Here is a 17010-nt window from a genome sequence, read left to right as displayed (position 1 = left end):
GGGCGCTCAGGAGGCAACCCGGAAGTGTCGTTCAGCAGGTAATGTCGCGGGAGACCCAGAACTGGTGCCGAGGTGGCCAGCTCGGCCCCCGCCCTGGACTGGACTAAGGAGCCACGGCGCGGAGCGAGCTAGGGTTTCAGGGGCAAGACAGGTGATGGAAATAAAGGACGCGTCTTCCAGGACAGGATTCTCCTGGTTCTTAAACCTTGACCTGTAATCCAGCCTTTTAAAGAACACTCTGCAGTTGGGCTCCTGCCAAAGAGGCCTGGGCTTCGAGTGAAATGGGCTGTGTGCTGGAGAATCTGCTTAAGTGCCGTCTTGCATTCCCCTCATTAGATCGAGGCCGCCGATGGAAGGCAACCCCCCTGATGGCACTGGCCCCATGCATGTACCATTTGGGCACATTGTGGCCAATGAGAAATGGCGCGGTTCGCAGCTGGCACAGGGAATGCAAGGTCGGTGGGCTCCCTCTAAACAAGCCCTCTCACCTCACCCCGCTTTTTAAAAAGTTACACACCTATTGCCGTGTTTTCATCTAACGAACACGAAACTTATTTTCTTGTCTGTGTTTTAAGGGAAAATTAAACTCGTTTTTGAGGATGGCCTGACACCGGTAGATTTTTACTTATCTAGCAAATCCTGCATTCTTTATATCACCGAAGCTGAGTTGGTGGCAGGAAACGGCTACAGAAAGAGACTTGTTCGGGTTAGAAATGTAAGTACTGAGTTAAACAAATGGACTTCCCCCTCCCTTGGAATAATCTGTATAAAACCATTAGCTATTGCACGCTTGGGTAGCTGCTTAATCTTGAATGGATTTTGTTACAGAATAGCTTCCTGTTTCTTTCCTTTTTTTTTTTTTTTTGAAGTCCCATAAACTTCAAGGGATTGTGGTAGTTGAAAAAACGCAGATGAGTGAACAGTATTTTCCAGCTGTACAGAAGTTTACTGTTCTGGATCTTGGGATGGTGTTGCTTCCAGTAGCCAGCCAGATGGAAGCATCCTGCCTCATTATTCAGTTGGTAAGTACCCATTCCTACTCCTCCACAACAGCCCTGGTTTAGGACTTTTGACTGATCTTCCTGGATCCTTTTCTGGCACCTGCCCTTATTATCTGTACAATCCATGAAGCCAGTCTTTATCCATCTCTGGATTGGTTTCTAAAATCTTTTTGTTGAATTTAAGTTCAGAAGCTCCCTCTGCTGCTAGCTGAGCTTGCCGCCCTGTCTAGGCAAGCATATAACAAGGTGAACAAGTTGGAGACCTGATTTTAACCTCTCAGGCTATGATGACTCCTTCGTGCACTATTCTGCATTTAAGCTGGTGACATTGTCAATTAGTGGCTACTTAGCCTCATCCCTGCATATCTTCTGTTAAGCATCAGAAATTCTGTCTGCAAGTTCATGTGTTGTTTCTTTTTAACCTAGTGGTTTTCCATTGTCCTCATTGATTATTCAGCATGGTTGTACATTAGAATTTCCTGGGGAACTTTTTTTAAAATTTTACTGGAATATAGTTGATTTATAGTGCTGTGTTTCAGGTATACAGCAGAGTGGTTCAGTTACACATACATTCATTCTTTTTGAGATATTTTTTCTCATATAGATTATCACAGAATATTGAGTAGAGTTCCCATACTATACAGTAGTTCCTTGTTGATTATACACACACTATAGAGTGATGTGTGTATGTTAATCTTAAGATCCTGTTTTATCCCTCCTCCTACCCCTCCCCCCTGCCCGTTTCCCCTTTGGTAACCATAACTTTGTTGTTTTTTTTTTTAAATTGTAATTTTATTTTATTTTTTTTTTTTAATAAATTTATTTATTTTAGTTGGGGGCTAATTACTTTACAATATTGTAATAGTTTTTGCCATACATTGACATGAATCAGCCATAACTTTGTTTTTAATATCTGTAAGTCTGTTTCTGTTTTGCAAATAAGCTCCTTTGTATCATTTATTTAAAAAATTAGATTCCACACAGACGTGATATCATATGAGATTAGAATTTCCTGGGGATCTTTTAAAAAAAAGTGATACATGAGCCTCACTTCAGACCAGTTAAGAATCCAAACATGGGGGTCAGGCTTACGCATCAATTTTTGTTGTGCTGTTTCTAAATCTCCCCCTCTGATGTGCAGCTGGTGTTGAGAACCACATTGGAAATGCAAACAGCCCTGTATAGTTCACAAACTCTTCTCCAGACACCGCTCTTTTCTCTTGCTTCACTCCTCCTTACTCACTTTGATTTAATGCTGTTATTATGTGCCTTCCTGTATCCACCACTAACTGAAGACTGGGTTTCTCCTTTGATAGGCAAGCTTCTTCCAAGTCCTGTATCAGGCAAGTGGAGCCATCATGTAATCCTATACCACTGAAGTGTTTCTTAGTGGACCATAGGACCATGTTTGAATTCTTTAGTGTAGGTTTTCATTGGTTCTATCCTAAGCATTCTAAAAATTCAAGTTTTTGTAGATTAATTTTTACCTCTCACTCCTTTGTGTAGTCATATTGTTCATCTTTTAATAATTTTACTGATGCCTGAAAAATTATTTTCATGGTATATTTGAGAACATTTATAGTGGTAAATCACACACAAAATGAACCACATGGAAAAACTAAAACTAAACTTCCGCAAAACAAAATGTTAAGAAAACCACCTGTCCTCTAGAGGGCGCCCATGTGCTTCTTTCATTTCCGTTCAGGTTCAAGAGCAAACCAAAGAGCCCAGTAAAAACCCTTTTCTCAGGAAGAAACGGGCTCTGATCTCCGAGCTGGCCCTCCTCCGAAGTGTGCAGCAGATCCCAGGAGTCGGGAAGGTGAAAGCCCCCCTCCTGCTTCAGAGGTTTCCAAGTATCCAGCAACTAAGCAATGCGTCTATCCAAGAACTGGAGCCAGTAGTGGGACCAGCAGCAGCTCAGCACATTCATGCATTCTTCACCCAGCCCAGGTGAGGGCTTCTCTCATGGGCATCTCATCACGGGACTGCAGGATCTTGTTTTCTTTTCACACTAAGAAAAGAGTTCCTTGGAGAAGGAAATGGCAACCCACTCCAGTATCCTTGCTTGGGAAATCCCATGGGGAGTCTGGTGTGTGATGGTCCATGGAGTACAAAGGGGCTGGACACGGCTTAGCAACTAAACAACAAGCAGCAGTTCTAGCCAATGTATGAGAACAAAAACTTGTAAGGAATAGGGGGTTGGGGCTGAAACCAAAATCCTATTGTTTACAGATGTGAATGTCTATTTAGAAAAACCAAAATAAACTTCAGGCAAATATTTAAACTAAGAAAAGAAGAGTTCCTTTTACCACAATTAGGAAAAGATGAGAAGAGGCCTGAATGGAACCTGCCAGTTGTCCTGCCCTGTTCTCTCGCCTTAGGCATGTACTTCGATTAGTGGGCCTGCCCCAGATGGCACTGCCCTCATCCTGCTAGCATGACGTGGGCTGGTGGGCACTTTCCTAAGGGAACCTCAGATTCAGCAGAAAGCCAGCTTGGGAGGATTTGAATGTGTGACCTTGACCTTATCCATCATGGAAGGGGGCGGATATGACTGTCTAAAGGAAACAAACCTACAATGAGGCACTGTTGCCATAAGCTCCTTGTTCCTGCTGGCAGAGCCACTGTTCTTCAGGTCTGATCTTAATATACCTGTGCTTTGAGGGCAGCTGCCAGTGTCAACAAACAATTGTACTGCCTTTGTTTCTTCCTTCCTTCCTTTCTGTCTCCCTTCCTGGTAGTTGCAGTTTGATTATAATCACTGAGCACGTCTTCTGAACACAGAAGGCCTGGAGTCTGGAGTTCCCACTGTAAGATAAAAAGCCAGCATGTGTGAGGGACAGAAGAATGTGTTTGTAAATAGATAGCCCAGCAACCAAAAGATGCACAGGGAGGTGGCAGGGCCAGCTGAGCAGAGCCTGGGGCTGGAGACTAAAGTGTACAATTGCTCATCCAAAGAATAAATACACTGAACAACAACAACTACACACACACACACACACACACACTGGAATATACTCGGCCATCAAAAAGAATGATGTTGGGTCATCTGTAAAGATGTGGATCGACCTAGAGTCTTTCACACAGAGTGAAGTAAGTCAAAAGAGAAAAACAAATATCATATATTAACGCATGTATGGAATTCTGAAGAATGTTACAGAAGAACCTATTTGCAGGGCAGGATTAGAGATGCAACTGTAGACAATGGACAGGTAGACACAGAGAGGTGGGGATGGGATAAATTGGGAGATTGTGATTGACATATATGCATGTCATGTGTAAGGTAGATAGCTAGTGGGAATTGACTATAGTGAATGGAGCTCGACTTCATACTATGTGGGGACCTAGGTAGATTGTACGGGGTTGAGGGGAGGCGATCCAAGAGGGAGGGGATATATGTATACATATAGCTGATTCGCTTCACTGTACACAAGAAACTAACATTAACATTGTAAAGCAATTATCCTCCAATTTTTTAAAAAAAGACAAAAAAAAATACAATTAAAAAGGCCATACGTTTTCAACAACACTAAGGCATCTTGAAAGCTCTCAAAGTCCTACTTTGTGAAATGTTAGTAATTTTTAAAATATATATATATTTATGTATTTATTTGGTTGCACCAGGTCTCAGATGTGGCATACTAGATCGTTACCTATGGCATGTGAACTCTGAAGCTGCAGCATGTGGGATCTAGTTCCCTGACCAGGGGACGAACCTGGGCCCACTGTACTGGGAGAGCAGAGTCTTAGCCACTGGACCACCAGGGAAGTCCCAGTAAATTTTTTTATTACTTTTTTTTTTACACACACAGCTTATTTCTTTATTTACTTTTGGCTGCACTGGGACTTTGTTGTTGCACACAGGCTTTCTCTAGTTGCAGAGAGCGGGGGCTACTCTCTAGTTTTGGTGCTCAGGCTTCTCATTGTGGTGGCCTCTCTGGTGGCGCACAGGCTCTGGGTGCGCAGGCTTCAGTAGTTGCAGCACATGGGCTAAGTAGTTGTGATGTGATGGCCCTGGGGCGCTCAGGCTTCCATAGTTGTGGCATAAGGCTCATTAGTTGTGGCTCGAGTGCCCCAGAGTGTGCAGGCTTCAGTAGTTGGGGCACCCAGCTCTAGAGCACAGGCTTAATAGTTGTGGTGCAGGGGCTTAGTAGCCCTGCAGCATGTGGAATCTTCCCGGACCAGGGGTCAAACCTGTGTCCCTTGCATTGGCAGGGAGAGTCCTATCCACTGCTCCACCAGGCAAGTCCAAACTTTTAAAAATCAAGTACAATAAAACTTCTGTGCATTAGGGTAAAAATGATTTGAAAGAGGAGAGAATGAAAGTGAAATCAAAGTGGAAACCATTAACTGAGGCAAATGAATGTGTTTATTTAAATATTTATACAAAAATATCAGTAAGAACAGTGGATACACTTTCCCAAATATGGTTGCTTCCCTTTTGACATTACACACTAGAAAATATGTTAAGTTCATTTATTCTCAAAATGACAAGGCAGTGCTATATCTGTAGAAGCTATATAACTTATACTATGTCAACAGTGAATCTTAGAATCACTGTGTCATCCAACATATAGCAAGACAAACCAATGTCATTTTACAAAGTCAAGTAGAGCTCTAAACTTGAATCATTTACATCTTGGCCTTGTACAACGTTTTTAACCCTTCCTAAAGACTCTTAAAATATACAATTATGTACTTTCTACTTTAAACAAAATGAGAAATGTTTTGAGTATCAAACAGTATATTATCTACCTTGTAGACGGCATCTTCATCTAACACTGCCACTGTGTTAGCGACTTTTTAAGTGACATAAAATGGAAGAAAAACTGCTCCCAAGTGTTTTTTTTAATCTAAAGTCATGACAAACTTGGCACTAGACTTTATCTGGAAATAGCATTCACATTATCTAGAAATAATAGTAAAATCTTGTTCTAGGTTAATGATTCCCCCTTAGGCAGCAGGTCTCTGGAACAGTTTTTAATAATAGTCTAGCTTTATAGTCCCTCCCCCTGCCTGAATTTGGGGTCATCAGAATTCTGAGTTAAGGAATTAATCTGTGTATCACCCAAGCCTAAAAACTTACTAAATAGGACCCATATAGGAAATCCTAATTGAACTCTGACAGGAAGTAACTAAGAGTCCTAATTATAATTGTTAAAAACAGCCATATTTCCACGTTATTCTATTTACAATAGTTTATATAATAAATAACTTGCAGCAGTACGGTGAGACTCCCCTCATTAAGTTTGTTTTCCACACGCTTCTAGAGGTTTCTTGTTACTTATACGCAAAGACATATCAATTGTATGTTTATGCTATGAGAAAATGGGATTGGAGAATATTGAGAAATCTTCCTCTGTGGCACAAACACGAAGGCCCAGTCAGCACGAGACACGCTCTCGCTTCTTCATGTCAGTACAGAGAGCTGTCGGTGTTGAGAAGGCTGAAGGGAGAGGAGAGCTTTTTCTTGACTGGAGGCCTCGCGACACCAACCGACGGGAGGCACAGGGTGCTCGCCGACTTCTGTCTGTTCTTGTTGGTGCTCCAGCTCAAAAACGAGAGCTTTTTGGCGATTTTCTTGGTTTTATCAGTTTTATCATCAACATCTATGTCTAAGCAGATCATGGAGTAAGTTTTCTGCATTCCCACAGAGTATGTGGCACATTTATTATGCTGTACACAGAAAAAGAAGAACGGTTAAATGGTTATCTTCCAAATAATGAATTCTTTTTATTCTCAAAACTTGTCTTGATATGCTGTGATTATACTGAAATGAATATTTTAGGCAGACATATTTTTCTGTTATAGTAAGTAATTTATATACAAGATTTAAATTATGAGAAGAATGGTTAGATCCCATTTAACCATTTTTAAAGTGTAGTTAAAAATGGTTAGAAATCAAGATGTCAGAGAAATGATTGCCAAGTTTTGAGACTCACATTCTGCACTCATGGCATCCTCTTTAAGTGATATAATTCTGAGATTCAATGACTAATGCTGATATAGGATTAGGTTCTTAAGCACAAGGATAATTCTTAAGGAATATACTCAATAGTAGTCATTTAGGCTAGGGGCCACTACTCACTTTTAAAGGTTATTACATTTGAAAAAGTAATACACACTCATGGTCAATAATATGAAAATGCATCAGGTGAACAGTAGGTGTCGCTCCCACCTTTTAGCCCTGTCCACGGAGGTAACCACTATCTGTTACATTTTTAGAAGTAACATTCATATACAGGTATTGATATGTGTTAAGTACACAGCACCATTTGTCTTAAGCATACATTATGTACACTGGTTTGCACCCTGCTTTCTTCACTTAATGTATCCTGGATTTCAGCCCACACCAGTAGATATGGCGGCTCAGATGGTAAAGAATCCGCCTGCAATACAGAAGACTTGGGTTGGGAAGATGCCCTGGAGAAGGGAAAGGCAACCCACTCCAGTATTCTTGCCTGGAGAATCCCATGGACAGAGAAGCCTGGTGGGCTACAGTCCTTGGGGTTGCAAAGAATCGAACATAACTGAGTAACTAAGCGCGTTCTCTTGAAAGACAACAGAATCCATGGTAACAAGGTTATGATTAAATTTTTCCAGTTTTTTAAACTGATGAAATAAACATAAAATTTACCATTTTAACCACTTGTGGCCGTAAGTACACTTACGCTGCTATGCAGCCATTACCACCACCCACCTCCAGAACTTATCCATCTTCCCCAAGTGAACTCCATGCCCACTCAACACTACTGTTAACTTTTATAGGATTGTGCAGGACTCAACGGGAAATGTGAAGGAACTTGTTTTCTAAAGACTTCCATGTGAGTTATCACTTGCTTCTAAGGGTTGCCTAATACTGAAATTACTTTGCTCACAGAATGTTTACTGACCATCTGCCTTGTTCCAGGCACTGAAATCAGGCTGTATATGTAAGTAGACATACAATATGTATCTGAAGCAGTTGGGCACATTGTTCATAATATAAATCCAGGAAAGGAGTTTGAGTGATGCTGCAAGAAAGGAGGGGAATTCACGATAAAATGTCCCTCCTGAGTTTGGCACCTCTGGATGAAGATGCCTCTCCCTTTTCTATTAATGTAAAATTGCCCATTAGACTTGCCTGGTGCTTCAGTTGTTACAACTTGGCACTTTCACTGTGGTGGCCTGGGTTCACGGGGAACTAAGATCCCACAAGCCACACAGTGTGGCCAAAAAAACGGGAAAGAAACCCACCCTGTCAGCAGCTTCTCATTGCCTGGTGCCCCAGCCTCTGGCAAGCACTAACCTACATTCTGTTTCTATGAATCTGCCTATTCTGAACACTTCTTAATGGAGTCACACCCTCATTCACTGTCCGACCCTTTCTAGTCTGAGTTCTGTTGCCATTTCCCCATGAAAATGTGTCCTTTGGGGGACTTCCCTGGCAGTCCAGTGGTTAGGACTCTGCGCTTCCACCGCAGCGGGTATGGGTTTGATCCCTGGTCGGGGAACTAAGATCCCACCTGCTGAACTGGAAGTGTCCTTTTGCCCTGCTGCCAGGTATAACAAACACAGCTCTGCTTACCTCACTCTCCACCTCTCAGCTGTGTTCAACACAAACCACCACTGTCTCCGGCAGGATTTTCTTCTCTTGGTTTCAGAAGCCCCTTTTTATCCTACCTTCACACCTACTCTGCACTCCCTTTCGCTACTACTTGGGGATCTTAATTCCCCAACCAGGGATTGAACCTGCATCCCCTGCACTGGAAGTGCAGAGTCTTAACCACTGGACCATGAGGGAAATCCCCCATATATATTTGTACCCACCCCTTCACACGGCTGGACCTTCCTGACCCCCAGATGCTTGTGGTGTCTCTTCGAGGTTTAGTCCTCAGCCCTCAACCCCTCAAGGGTAATTTCATTTAGTGTCTTACAGCTTGAAACATCATCTCTTATGCTGATGATCCTCAAATATTTATTTCTAGCTCTGACATTTTCCGTGAACTAAAGATGTGACTACTCGGCCGCCTGTGTCACCTTGATGTGTCTCTTGGGTGTCTCATGGCACACGAAACACTCACAGCACTTGTGTTTTCTCTCCTCTGCCCCCCTCACCCCCAGCCCCAACTTCCCATCATAATGAAAAATGATGCAGTTGTTCAAGCCAAAAATCAAGGAGGCCTCCCTCTGTCTACCATCTTTTCTACACAACTCATCTCCAAATTTGTCAGCTCTACCTCCAGGTCGAGTCTCAGGCACAGCCACCTCTCTCCACCTCCACGGTCACCCCCTAGTGTAAAGCTGCCAACATCGCTGGCCTGGGTGACTGCCACGGCCAGCTCGCTCTGCAGCCACGTGGCCAGCCTCCAGGCAGCAAGACAGCCTTCTACAATAAACATCACAGCACATCATTCCCCGTCTCAAAAGGTTTCAAACTTCCTTCACTGCCAAGGAAGCGCTGCCTGTCTCCCACCTCATTTCCCACCACGCTGGCCTTTTGTCCCGATGCTCCAGCTGAAAGGCCTTTTAGTTCCTCTAGCAAGTGAAGCTCAGTCCTGCCAGGGGGTCTGGTATCTGCACCTGTTGGTGCCTCTGTCTATATGCTCTTTTTTCTTGGGGTGGGAGGGTGGGTGCGCTATGCTGCGTGGTATGTGGGATCTTAATTCCCCAACCAGGGACTGAACCCGCACCCACTACATTGGAAGTGCAGAGTCTTAACCACTGGACCACTAGGGAAGTCCCCATATGCTTTGCTTATACCTCTTCACATGGCTGGTTCCTCCTGACACTCAAGCCTCAGTGCAGCCCTGCCCAGGAGCCCTTCCCAGCCCCAATCATCCTAGCCCATTACACATGTTATTTCCTTCACAGCACTTACCAAAATCACAACTACTTCCTTACTTATTTAGTGCCAGCTTTGTGGGGTAGGGCCTTATCTTATTTCAGCTGGAGCTCCAACACCTGAGAAGGGCCTGGCATACAACTGATGCCCAATCAATAGTTGCTGAATGAATAAATGCATACTGTTCTAAACAGAAGTATCCAAGGTACAAAATTAAATGCAGCGAGTACAGAAGAGCGTGAATGCAACAGTTCCTCCTCCTTGAGGACACAAAAGGATAGAACTGTGCATGTAAATTTGCACAGGCTCAGACACATCCCAAGATCGCACAGGAAAGTGCTAACACTCCTGAGAAGAGCATCTTCCACACACATTCTGTACCATTTGAATATGTATATTTTTTAACCATGAGTATGTATCACTTTTGCAATGGAAAATAATTTAATCAGAAAGGTAGATCAATTGGTTCTTTCATCTTTAAGATTTTTTTAAAAACTTTCCAGTGATTTCTCTGCCCCAAGTTGAACACGTTCTCAGAGATGACAAACTTAGGAGCTCAGTCATTTGTGGCATGTTACAAATGCAGGCAGGAGGCAGGGGTCCTGGTAAAAACCTCTGAGGCTGGACTCACTCTGACTTCACTCCATATCACTATTTGCTGCCAGGGGGCATCAGCACTCACCATGGACAATGTGGTATCCAGGAGGCTCACGACCTTCATCTCAATGTCATTCTGGCCAAAGCTCTTCAGCATCTTCATAACCTCACTCAGCGTCAGCCACTTACAATCCACATCTTGAATGGAAACAATATAATCCCCTTCCTTCGTTCCTGCCGCCTAAAAAAAAATACGATTTCAATACAGGTCAACGTTCTGTTCACTGAAATCCCTGAAGTAGTTCCCAAGTTCATTAACAAAATAGTTATCTGCATAAGTTAACTTCAAGGAGGCAAAAATTGTGGTGGTTGTGGAGGGTGTAGGAGGGGGGCCCAAGACAGATGGATACATGAATACAAATAGCTGACACATTTTGTTGTACAGCAGGAACACAACATTGTAAAGCAATTATACTCCAAGTTAAAAGAAAAAAAGGCAAAAATTAATCTGTTTCTCTTTGGGCAAGAAAGGTATGAAAGGCGTTTCACATAAAACCAGGCATTTTACATAGAGGAACCCTAAATCCAATCACCCCAATATATTTGTGTGGGCAGCGCACTCTACCCTGGTAGCTCAGACGGTAAAGAATCTGCCTGCAAAGCAGAAGACCCAGGTTCTATCCCTGGGTTGGGAAGATCTGGTGAAGGGAATGGCTACCCACTCCAGTATTCTTGCCTGGAGAATCCCATGCCAGGGGAGCCTGGTGGGCTACAGTCCATAAGGTCACAAAGAATCAGACATGACTGAGCAGCTAACACTTAACACTTAACTCTGTACTTTACCAGACTGACTGTCTGCAAAGGTGCCAGTGAGTTTTGCTTCCAGTCTAGAAGGATCCATGCTTACCGCAGCAGAGCAGTAGGGATCCAGGAAGTGGACTTGAACTGGGGAGTTTCCTCTCAGGGTGAACCCCAAGTCCCCTTCTTCTGCAGTGAAGTGAATACTTCGAGGAGCCGTCCATCTCTTGTTAGCCGAAAACACAGATAAAGGACCCTTGGGAATACAGCATCATTAGGTTAGGATCTGAAGGCTGAGTCAGGCATTTGAAAGCTAAAGGAAATGATGCCTTGTCATCCTTACAGATTTCATTCGGCCCTGCTCAAGAGACTCATGATACCATCTGTAATAATCTGCACTACAAAGTCATACAAGAATGTTTATTACCATTTTCTCTAAAAGATCAATATATTTAAAACAAAATTATGTCATATAGCATCTCTAATCAAAAATATCTAAAAGTAGCCTTTTACATACTTGCAACTTAAAATAAAGCCTTCCCCTCAAGTCATTATGAAATAAATGTTCAACATACCAGCTTTTGGAAGAAGTCCGTTACTGTAACTTTAGAGAACTGTGGGAGTATAATTTCAACTTCTCGCTCAGTTTTAGCTGGAAAAGAAGGTTAAAAGTACAAGCATAAATGTTTCTGTAACTGAAAGTTATTTTTGAAAACTCAGGCCTAAGTGCACTTGGGTATCTACTATGAGCTATACCCTACTCTGGGGCTGGGACAGATAGTGATATAAGACAAGTTCCCTGCCTTCAAGGGAGCTTATTTGCATTCTAGTGTAGCAGTCCCCAGCCTTTTTGGCTCTAGGGACCCATTTTGTGGAAGATAATTTTTCCATAGATCAGGGGGCAGAGATGGTTTCAGGATGATTCAAGTGTGTTACATAGATTGTGCACTTTATTTCTATTTTGTGGCAATCTCAGGATACTCTACCTTGACTTTAGGATTAGGATTCATGCTCCTACAAGAATTTAACGTTGCAGCTGATCTGCCAGGAGATGGAGCTCAGGCAGTAATGCAAGCGATGGGGAGCGGCTATAAATACAGATAAGACTGCTGGCTCGCCCCCTGCTCACCTCCTGCTAGGAGGCCTGTTTCCTAACAGGCTATAGCCTGGTACCGGTCTGTGGCCCAGGGGCTAGGGACCCCTGTTCTAGTGGACATCCTCTGATACTAATAAAATCCTACTGAGAAGTAACTTACATTTCAGGTGTGGCTGTTAGGGAAATACCATGCTTTCAACACTAAGTTTTGGGCAAGACGTGCTTCCTCTTTTCATTATTAACATGCAATGTGAGGATTTCACAGTGAGAAGTGGGTTTGCCAAATCATGTGCGTCAATAGCTAAATAGCTCCACCTTCATATTCATGGCACTGCAGCCATGAAATTAAAAGATGCTTGCTCCTTGGAAGGAAAGCTATGACACCTAGAGAGCATATTAAAAAGCAGAGACATTACTTTGCCGACAAAGGTCCGTCCAGTCAAAGCTATGGTTTTTCCAGTAGTCGTGTACACGTGAGAGTTGGACCATAAGATTTGGATGTCTAAGCGCCATAGACTCGGACCAAGGTTCAGGACTGAAGAATTGATGCTTTTGAACTGTGATACTAGAGAAGACTCTTGAGAGTCCCTTGGACAGCAAGGGGATCAAACCAGTCAATCCTAAAGGAAATCAATCCTGAATATTCATTGGAAGAACTGATGCTGAAGTTGAAGCTTCAACACTTTGGCCATCTGATGCGAAGAGATGACTCATTGGAAAAGATCCTGATGCTGGGAAAGATTGAGGACAAGAGGAGCAGGGAGTGACAGAGGATGAGATGGTTGGATGGCATCACTGACTCAATGGACATGAGTTTGAGCAAACTCGGGGAGATAGTGAAGAACAGGGAAGCCTGGCATGCTGAGTCCATGGAGTCACAAAGAGCCGGACACAACTTAGCAACTGAACAACAACAAGCCAACCCTTCCCACGAGGCTAGTCCATGTCTATCAAAGGATCCCAGTGCAGGCTAAGACGGAGAAGGCAACGGCACCCCACTCCAGTACTCTTGCCTGGAAAATCCCATGGATGGAGGAGCCTGGTAGGCTGCAGTCCATGGGGTCGCTAAGAGTCAGACACGACTGAGCAACTTCACTTTCACTTTTCACTTTCATGCATTGGAGAAGGAAATGGCAACCCACTCCAGTGCTTGCCTGGAGAAGCCCAGGGACGGGGGATCCTGGTGGGCTGCCATCTATGGGGTCACATAGAGTCGGACACGACTGAAACAACTTAGCAGCAGCAGCAGCAGGCTAAGAATACATGAAAAACAATATATAAAACAAAGAAAATCTGGGGAAGAAGACTGGCAATGCCAAGAAGGCTGAACCTCTGTATTCACAGGATGACCCTGTGGTTTCTTACTGTTTCACACAGCACTGGGCTCAGGCAGGTTGCTCATCTACTACAAGGCTGGTGGCAACCCCCAGAAAACCTCACCAAGAGTTGTGCATCTCCTCCTTCTATGGAGGTTGTCTCTACTTTGTAGCCACAGACCACACTGCATGGACAAGGTTGCCAAGGAAATAGCCTGTGTCCATAAAGGAGAATTCTTGAGTGCATTCTTGTTTCCACCAACCATCTTGGTCACCTGGAGCAAAGACTTTGATCTCTCCAAGCCTGCATTGCCTCATCTTTAAGATAAGGGTGAGAATGAGTAGAATGAAATTCTATATACATCTTAATGTTAATGAGGCTTAATGTAACTGAGGCTTAATGTTGTTGCTCAGTTCAGTTCAGTTCAGTCACTCAGTTGTATCTGACTCTTTGCAACTCCAAGGACCACAGCACGCCAGGCCTCCCTGTCCATCACCAACTCCCTAGCAAACCGCAAATCCTCAACAGACATTAGCCAGCATTACTACTGACAAGCTCAGGATTCTAGCTTGAGGAGGGTTCTGTCTCTAGAAGCTTGTTCCTGAAAATGGGGTGGAACTTCAGAGACCGGGGACAGAGGTGTAGGGAGTGGGGTGGGAGGGGGCTTGGGCAAAGGGGGTTCCCTCAGTTGGGTTACTTCACTCCCTTTCTTCTAACTCCTGGAAAGAGTCTAGTCATTTTTCACTGTAAGGTCACCTCTCCAGGCAACCATCCACCTCCCAACTCCTGCCCTTCAGGGCAGAACTCACCACTACCTCCCCAAGGGCTGCACCAACTAACCAGTTTATTTCCATATTTCTAAACTCAGGACGGTGCTCAACACCTTAGAGAGGCTTAGAAAGTGCTGGTCGTACAAGATCTCATTTATATGTGGAATCTGAAACAAACTCATCAGCATCTATTTATGATTAAAAAAAAAAAAACCTCAACAAAGAGAGTATGGAGGGAACAAGCTTCAACATAATAAAGGCCACATATGACAAGCCTTGAAAAGTTCTCCTCTAAGATGAGGAATAAGACAGGGATGCCCACTCTTACAACTTTTATTTTATATGGTACTGGAAGTCCTAGCCATAGCAACTAGACAAGAAAAAATAAAAAAATTAGGCATCCAAATCAGAAAGGGAGTAAAATTGTCACCATGTGCAGATGACATAATACTACAAACAGAGAGCCCTAATTGTTGTTCAGTTGCTAAGTCATGTCTGACTCTGTGCAACCCCATGGACTATATTTGTACTAATGAATGAATTCAGCAAAGTTGCAGGATACAAAATCAATAAACAGAAACCCACTATATAAACAGAAATCCAGTATATCTATTCACAAATAACAAACTATCAGAAAGGGAAATTAAGAAAACAATCTAATTTACAATTACATCAAAAATAACAAAATACATAGGAATAAATTTACCGGAGGAAGTGAAAGATCTCTATACTGCAAACTATAAGACACTGATAAAAGAAATTGAAGAAGACACAAATAAATGGAAGGATAGTCCATGTCTGTAGACTAGAGAAGTTATATTGTTAAAATGTCCAATTGTTATATATATATTATATAATATGTTTATATATAATATATATATTTGGATATTATATTGTTATAATATCCAAAGCAATTTACTGATTTAATGCAACCACGATCAAAAATCCAATGGCATATTTAACAGAACTAGAACAAATAATTCTAAAATTTGTATAGAACCACAAAAGATCCCAAATTACCAAAACAATCTTGAGATAAAAGAACAAAGCTGGACCCCCAGCATGAAATCATGCTCCCTGATTTCAATTATAGTATGAAGTTACAGTAATCAAAACAGTATGGCATGGGCACAAAAACAGACACACAGATCAATGAAACAACACCTTCCAAGATCAAGCCTTGGAGGAAGAATAAGGATGCAGGTGGCTTTCAAATCATGCAGTCAGAGGTAACAGACAGATAGCAAAGTGCAGATTTCCATTAAAATGGTGGTATGTGGGTGGGTATGGAGCATAGGGGAAATGTCAAAGTAAAAGGCAGTTCCTGGGGTCTCCTGACTATCAGTAATGGCTACAACCCCCGAGGAGGTCATGAGACTTCAAGGAAAGGAATCTAAAGGAAGGAAACCATGGAGAGGAGACCCTAAAGAATGCCAAGAGGGGAGACCGAGATTGGGCAAGGCAGTCAGCGAAGAGTGGGAAGGCAAGTCAGAGCACAACCAAGGTGGCAGGGCCCTGACATCACAGGCGGCAATATGAGGGGCAGGAGGGGTCAGCTGCCACTAAAGGGTCAACAAAGACAAAGACCATAAAAGAGGCCCCAGATCTGAGAATGAGAAGGTAAGGACTCCAGGGCAAGAGGGGCACAGGGCCCTGTACCAATACCCAGCACACAGCCAGGGTTTGCCCCCCAACCCCTGCAGGATGAGCACTCGAGCAGCCCTGCCTCTCATGCAGCGCACTCTGCACCGGCACCCACGCCACTCACAGATGATGTCGGGAGCGTCGGTCAAGTTCAGGAAGTCGTCGTCCTCCCGGAGCTGAGCGTACTTAAGCTGGGACCGCTGGTATGCCGCAGACAGCACCTCCTGCAGCACCTCGATGTTGCGGAGCTTCTTGCACAGGCTGGCCTCCCTCACGGACTCCTCATGGTGGGTAACAGCTCGGCACAGATGGGATTTCCCTGCTCACAGAAAACCAACACCACCGGTCACGTGTAATAAACTGCAACGTGAGTACTTCATGCAGAGCCTGAGTGCCCAAGGGTCCGCCCAGAAAGGTGGACATTCTCTTTCCTGAAGGATCTGCCTGGAAGGCTTCAGTCCCTCTGAAATGTGTGTGCAGTATGCTCACGTGTGTCCACAGAACTATCATTCAGCAAACATTTACCAAATGTTCTAGGCATTAGCGATAAGCAAAAGCTAGCCTCTATATTCATTGAGTTTGCATGCTAGTGATAGAAGACAGAAAATTAACAGGCAAAGAAATGTATAATGGGTCATGTGGCATTAAGGTTCTGGAGAAAAATAAAGCAGAAACAAAAATAATAGGCAGATGTAGTACTTGAGAAGATGGGGAATGAGTAGATGCCCTTCTATGATGTATGATCCGAAAAGGCCTTGTAGGAGGTTAACTTTTAAGTAGAGCCCTGAAGCATTCCTAGAAGAAGAGCAGCAAGTGCAAAGGCCCTGGGACAGGAACATGCCGGAATGTTTAAGGACAACAAAGGGCTTGGAAGTTTCACTGGGGAGAGTGAAGGCTGCAGAGAAAGATGGAAAATGAGGCCAGAGAGGAACAGGGGCCTGACCATGTCCAACATCAAAAGTG

At 43.5% G+C, this 17010-nt stretch overlaps 2 protein-coding genes across 3 annotated transcripts in view; one reads left to right on the top strand and one right to left on the bottom strand.

Moving 5' to 3' along the window:
• The first annotated feature begins 10 nt into the window (after positions 1-10).
• FAAP24 (FA core complex associated protein 24) lies at positions 11-11799 on the top strand. 2 transcript variants are annotated; one of them, XM_081510435.1, is made up of 7 exons: positions 11-38; positions 337-455; positions 576-715; positions 870-1022; positions 2707-2951; positions 7770-7825; positions 10491-11799. In XM_081510435.1, the coding sequence occupies exons 2-6, from the start codon at positions 350-352 to the stop codon at positions 7813-7815; spliced, it is 690 nt and encodes a 229-aa protein (XP_081366561.1). In that variant the 5' UTR covers positions 11-38; positions 337-349; the 3' UTR covers positions 7816-7825; positions 10491-11799. The 2 variants fall into 2 exon arrangements, with proteins under 2 accessions (XP_081366561.1, XP_081366562.1); XM_081510436.1 differs by lacking the exons at positions 7770-7825; positions 10491-11799 and having other exon boundaries at positions 11-455; positions 2707-4530.
• RHPN2 (rhophilin Rho GTPase binding protein 2) overlaps positions 5353-17010 on the bottom strand; it is a 65948-nt gene continuing 54290 nt past the window's right edge. Inside the window, exons 11-15 of the mRNA XM_081510434.1 lie at positions 16172-16366; positions 11796-11872; positions 11330-11476; positions 10508-10663; positions 5353-6677 (exon numbers count right to left, since the gene is read on the bottom strand). Of these exons, the coding sequence (XP_081366560.1) occupies positions 6417-6677; positions 10508-10663; positions 11330-11476; positions 11796-11872; positions 16172-16366 (836 nt within the window). The 3' untranslated portion in view covers positions 5353-6416. The remainder of the gene's footprint in view (positions 6678-10507; positions 10664-11329; positions 11477-11795; positions 11873-16171; positions 16367-17010) is intronic.

Source organism: Giraffa tippelskirchi, chromosome 7 (assembly GCF_054371585.1).
Source record: "Giraffa tippelskirchi isolate mGirTip1 chromosome 7, T2T-mGirTip1v1.2.pri, whole genome shotgun sequence".
Taxonomy (NCBI): domain Eukaryota; kingdom Metazoa; phylum Chordata; class Mammalia; order Artiodactyla; family Giraffidae; genus Giraffa; species Giraffa tippelskirchi.
Note: the sequence above shows the minus strand (reverse complement) of the source record. Positions and strands in the feature narration are given on the sequence as shown.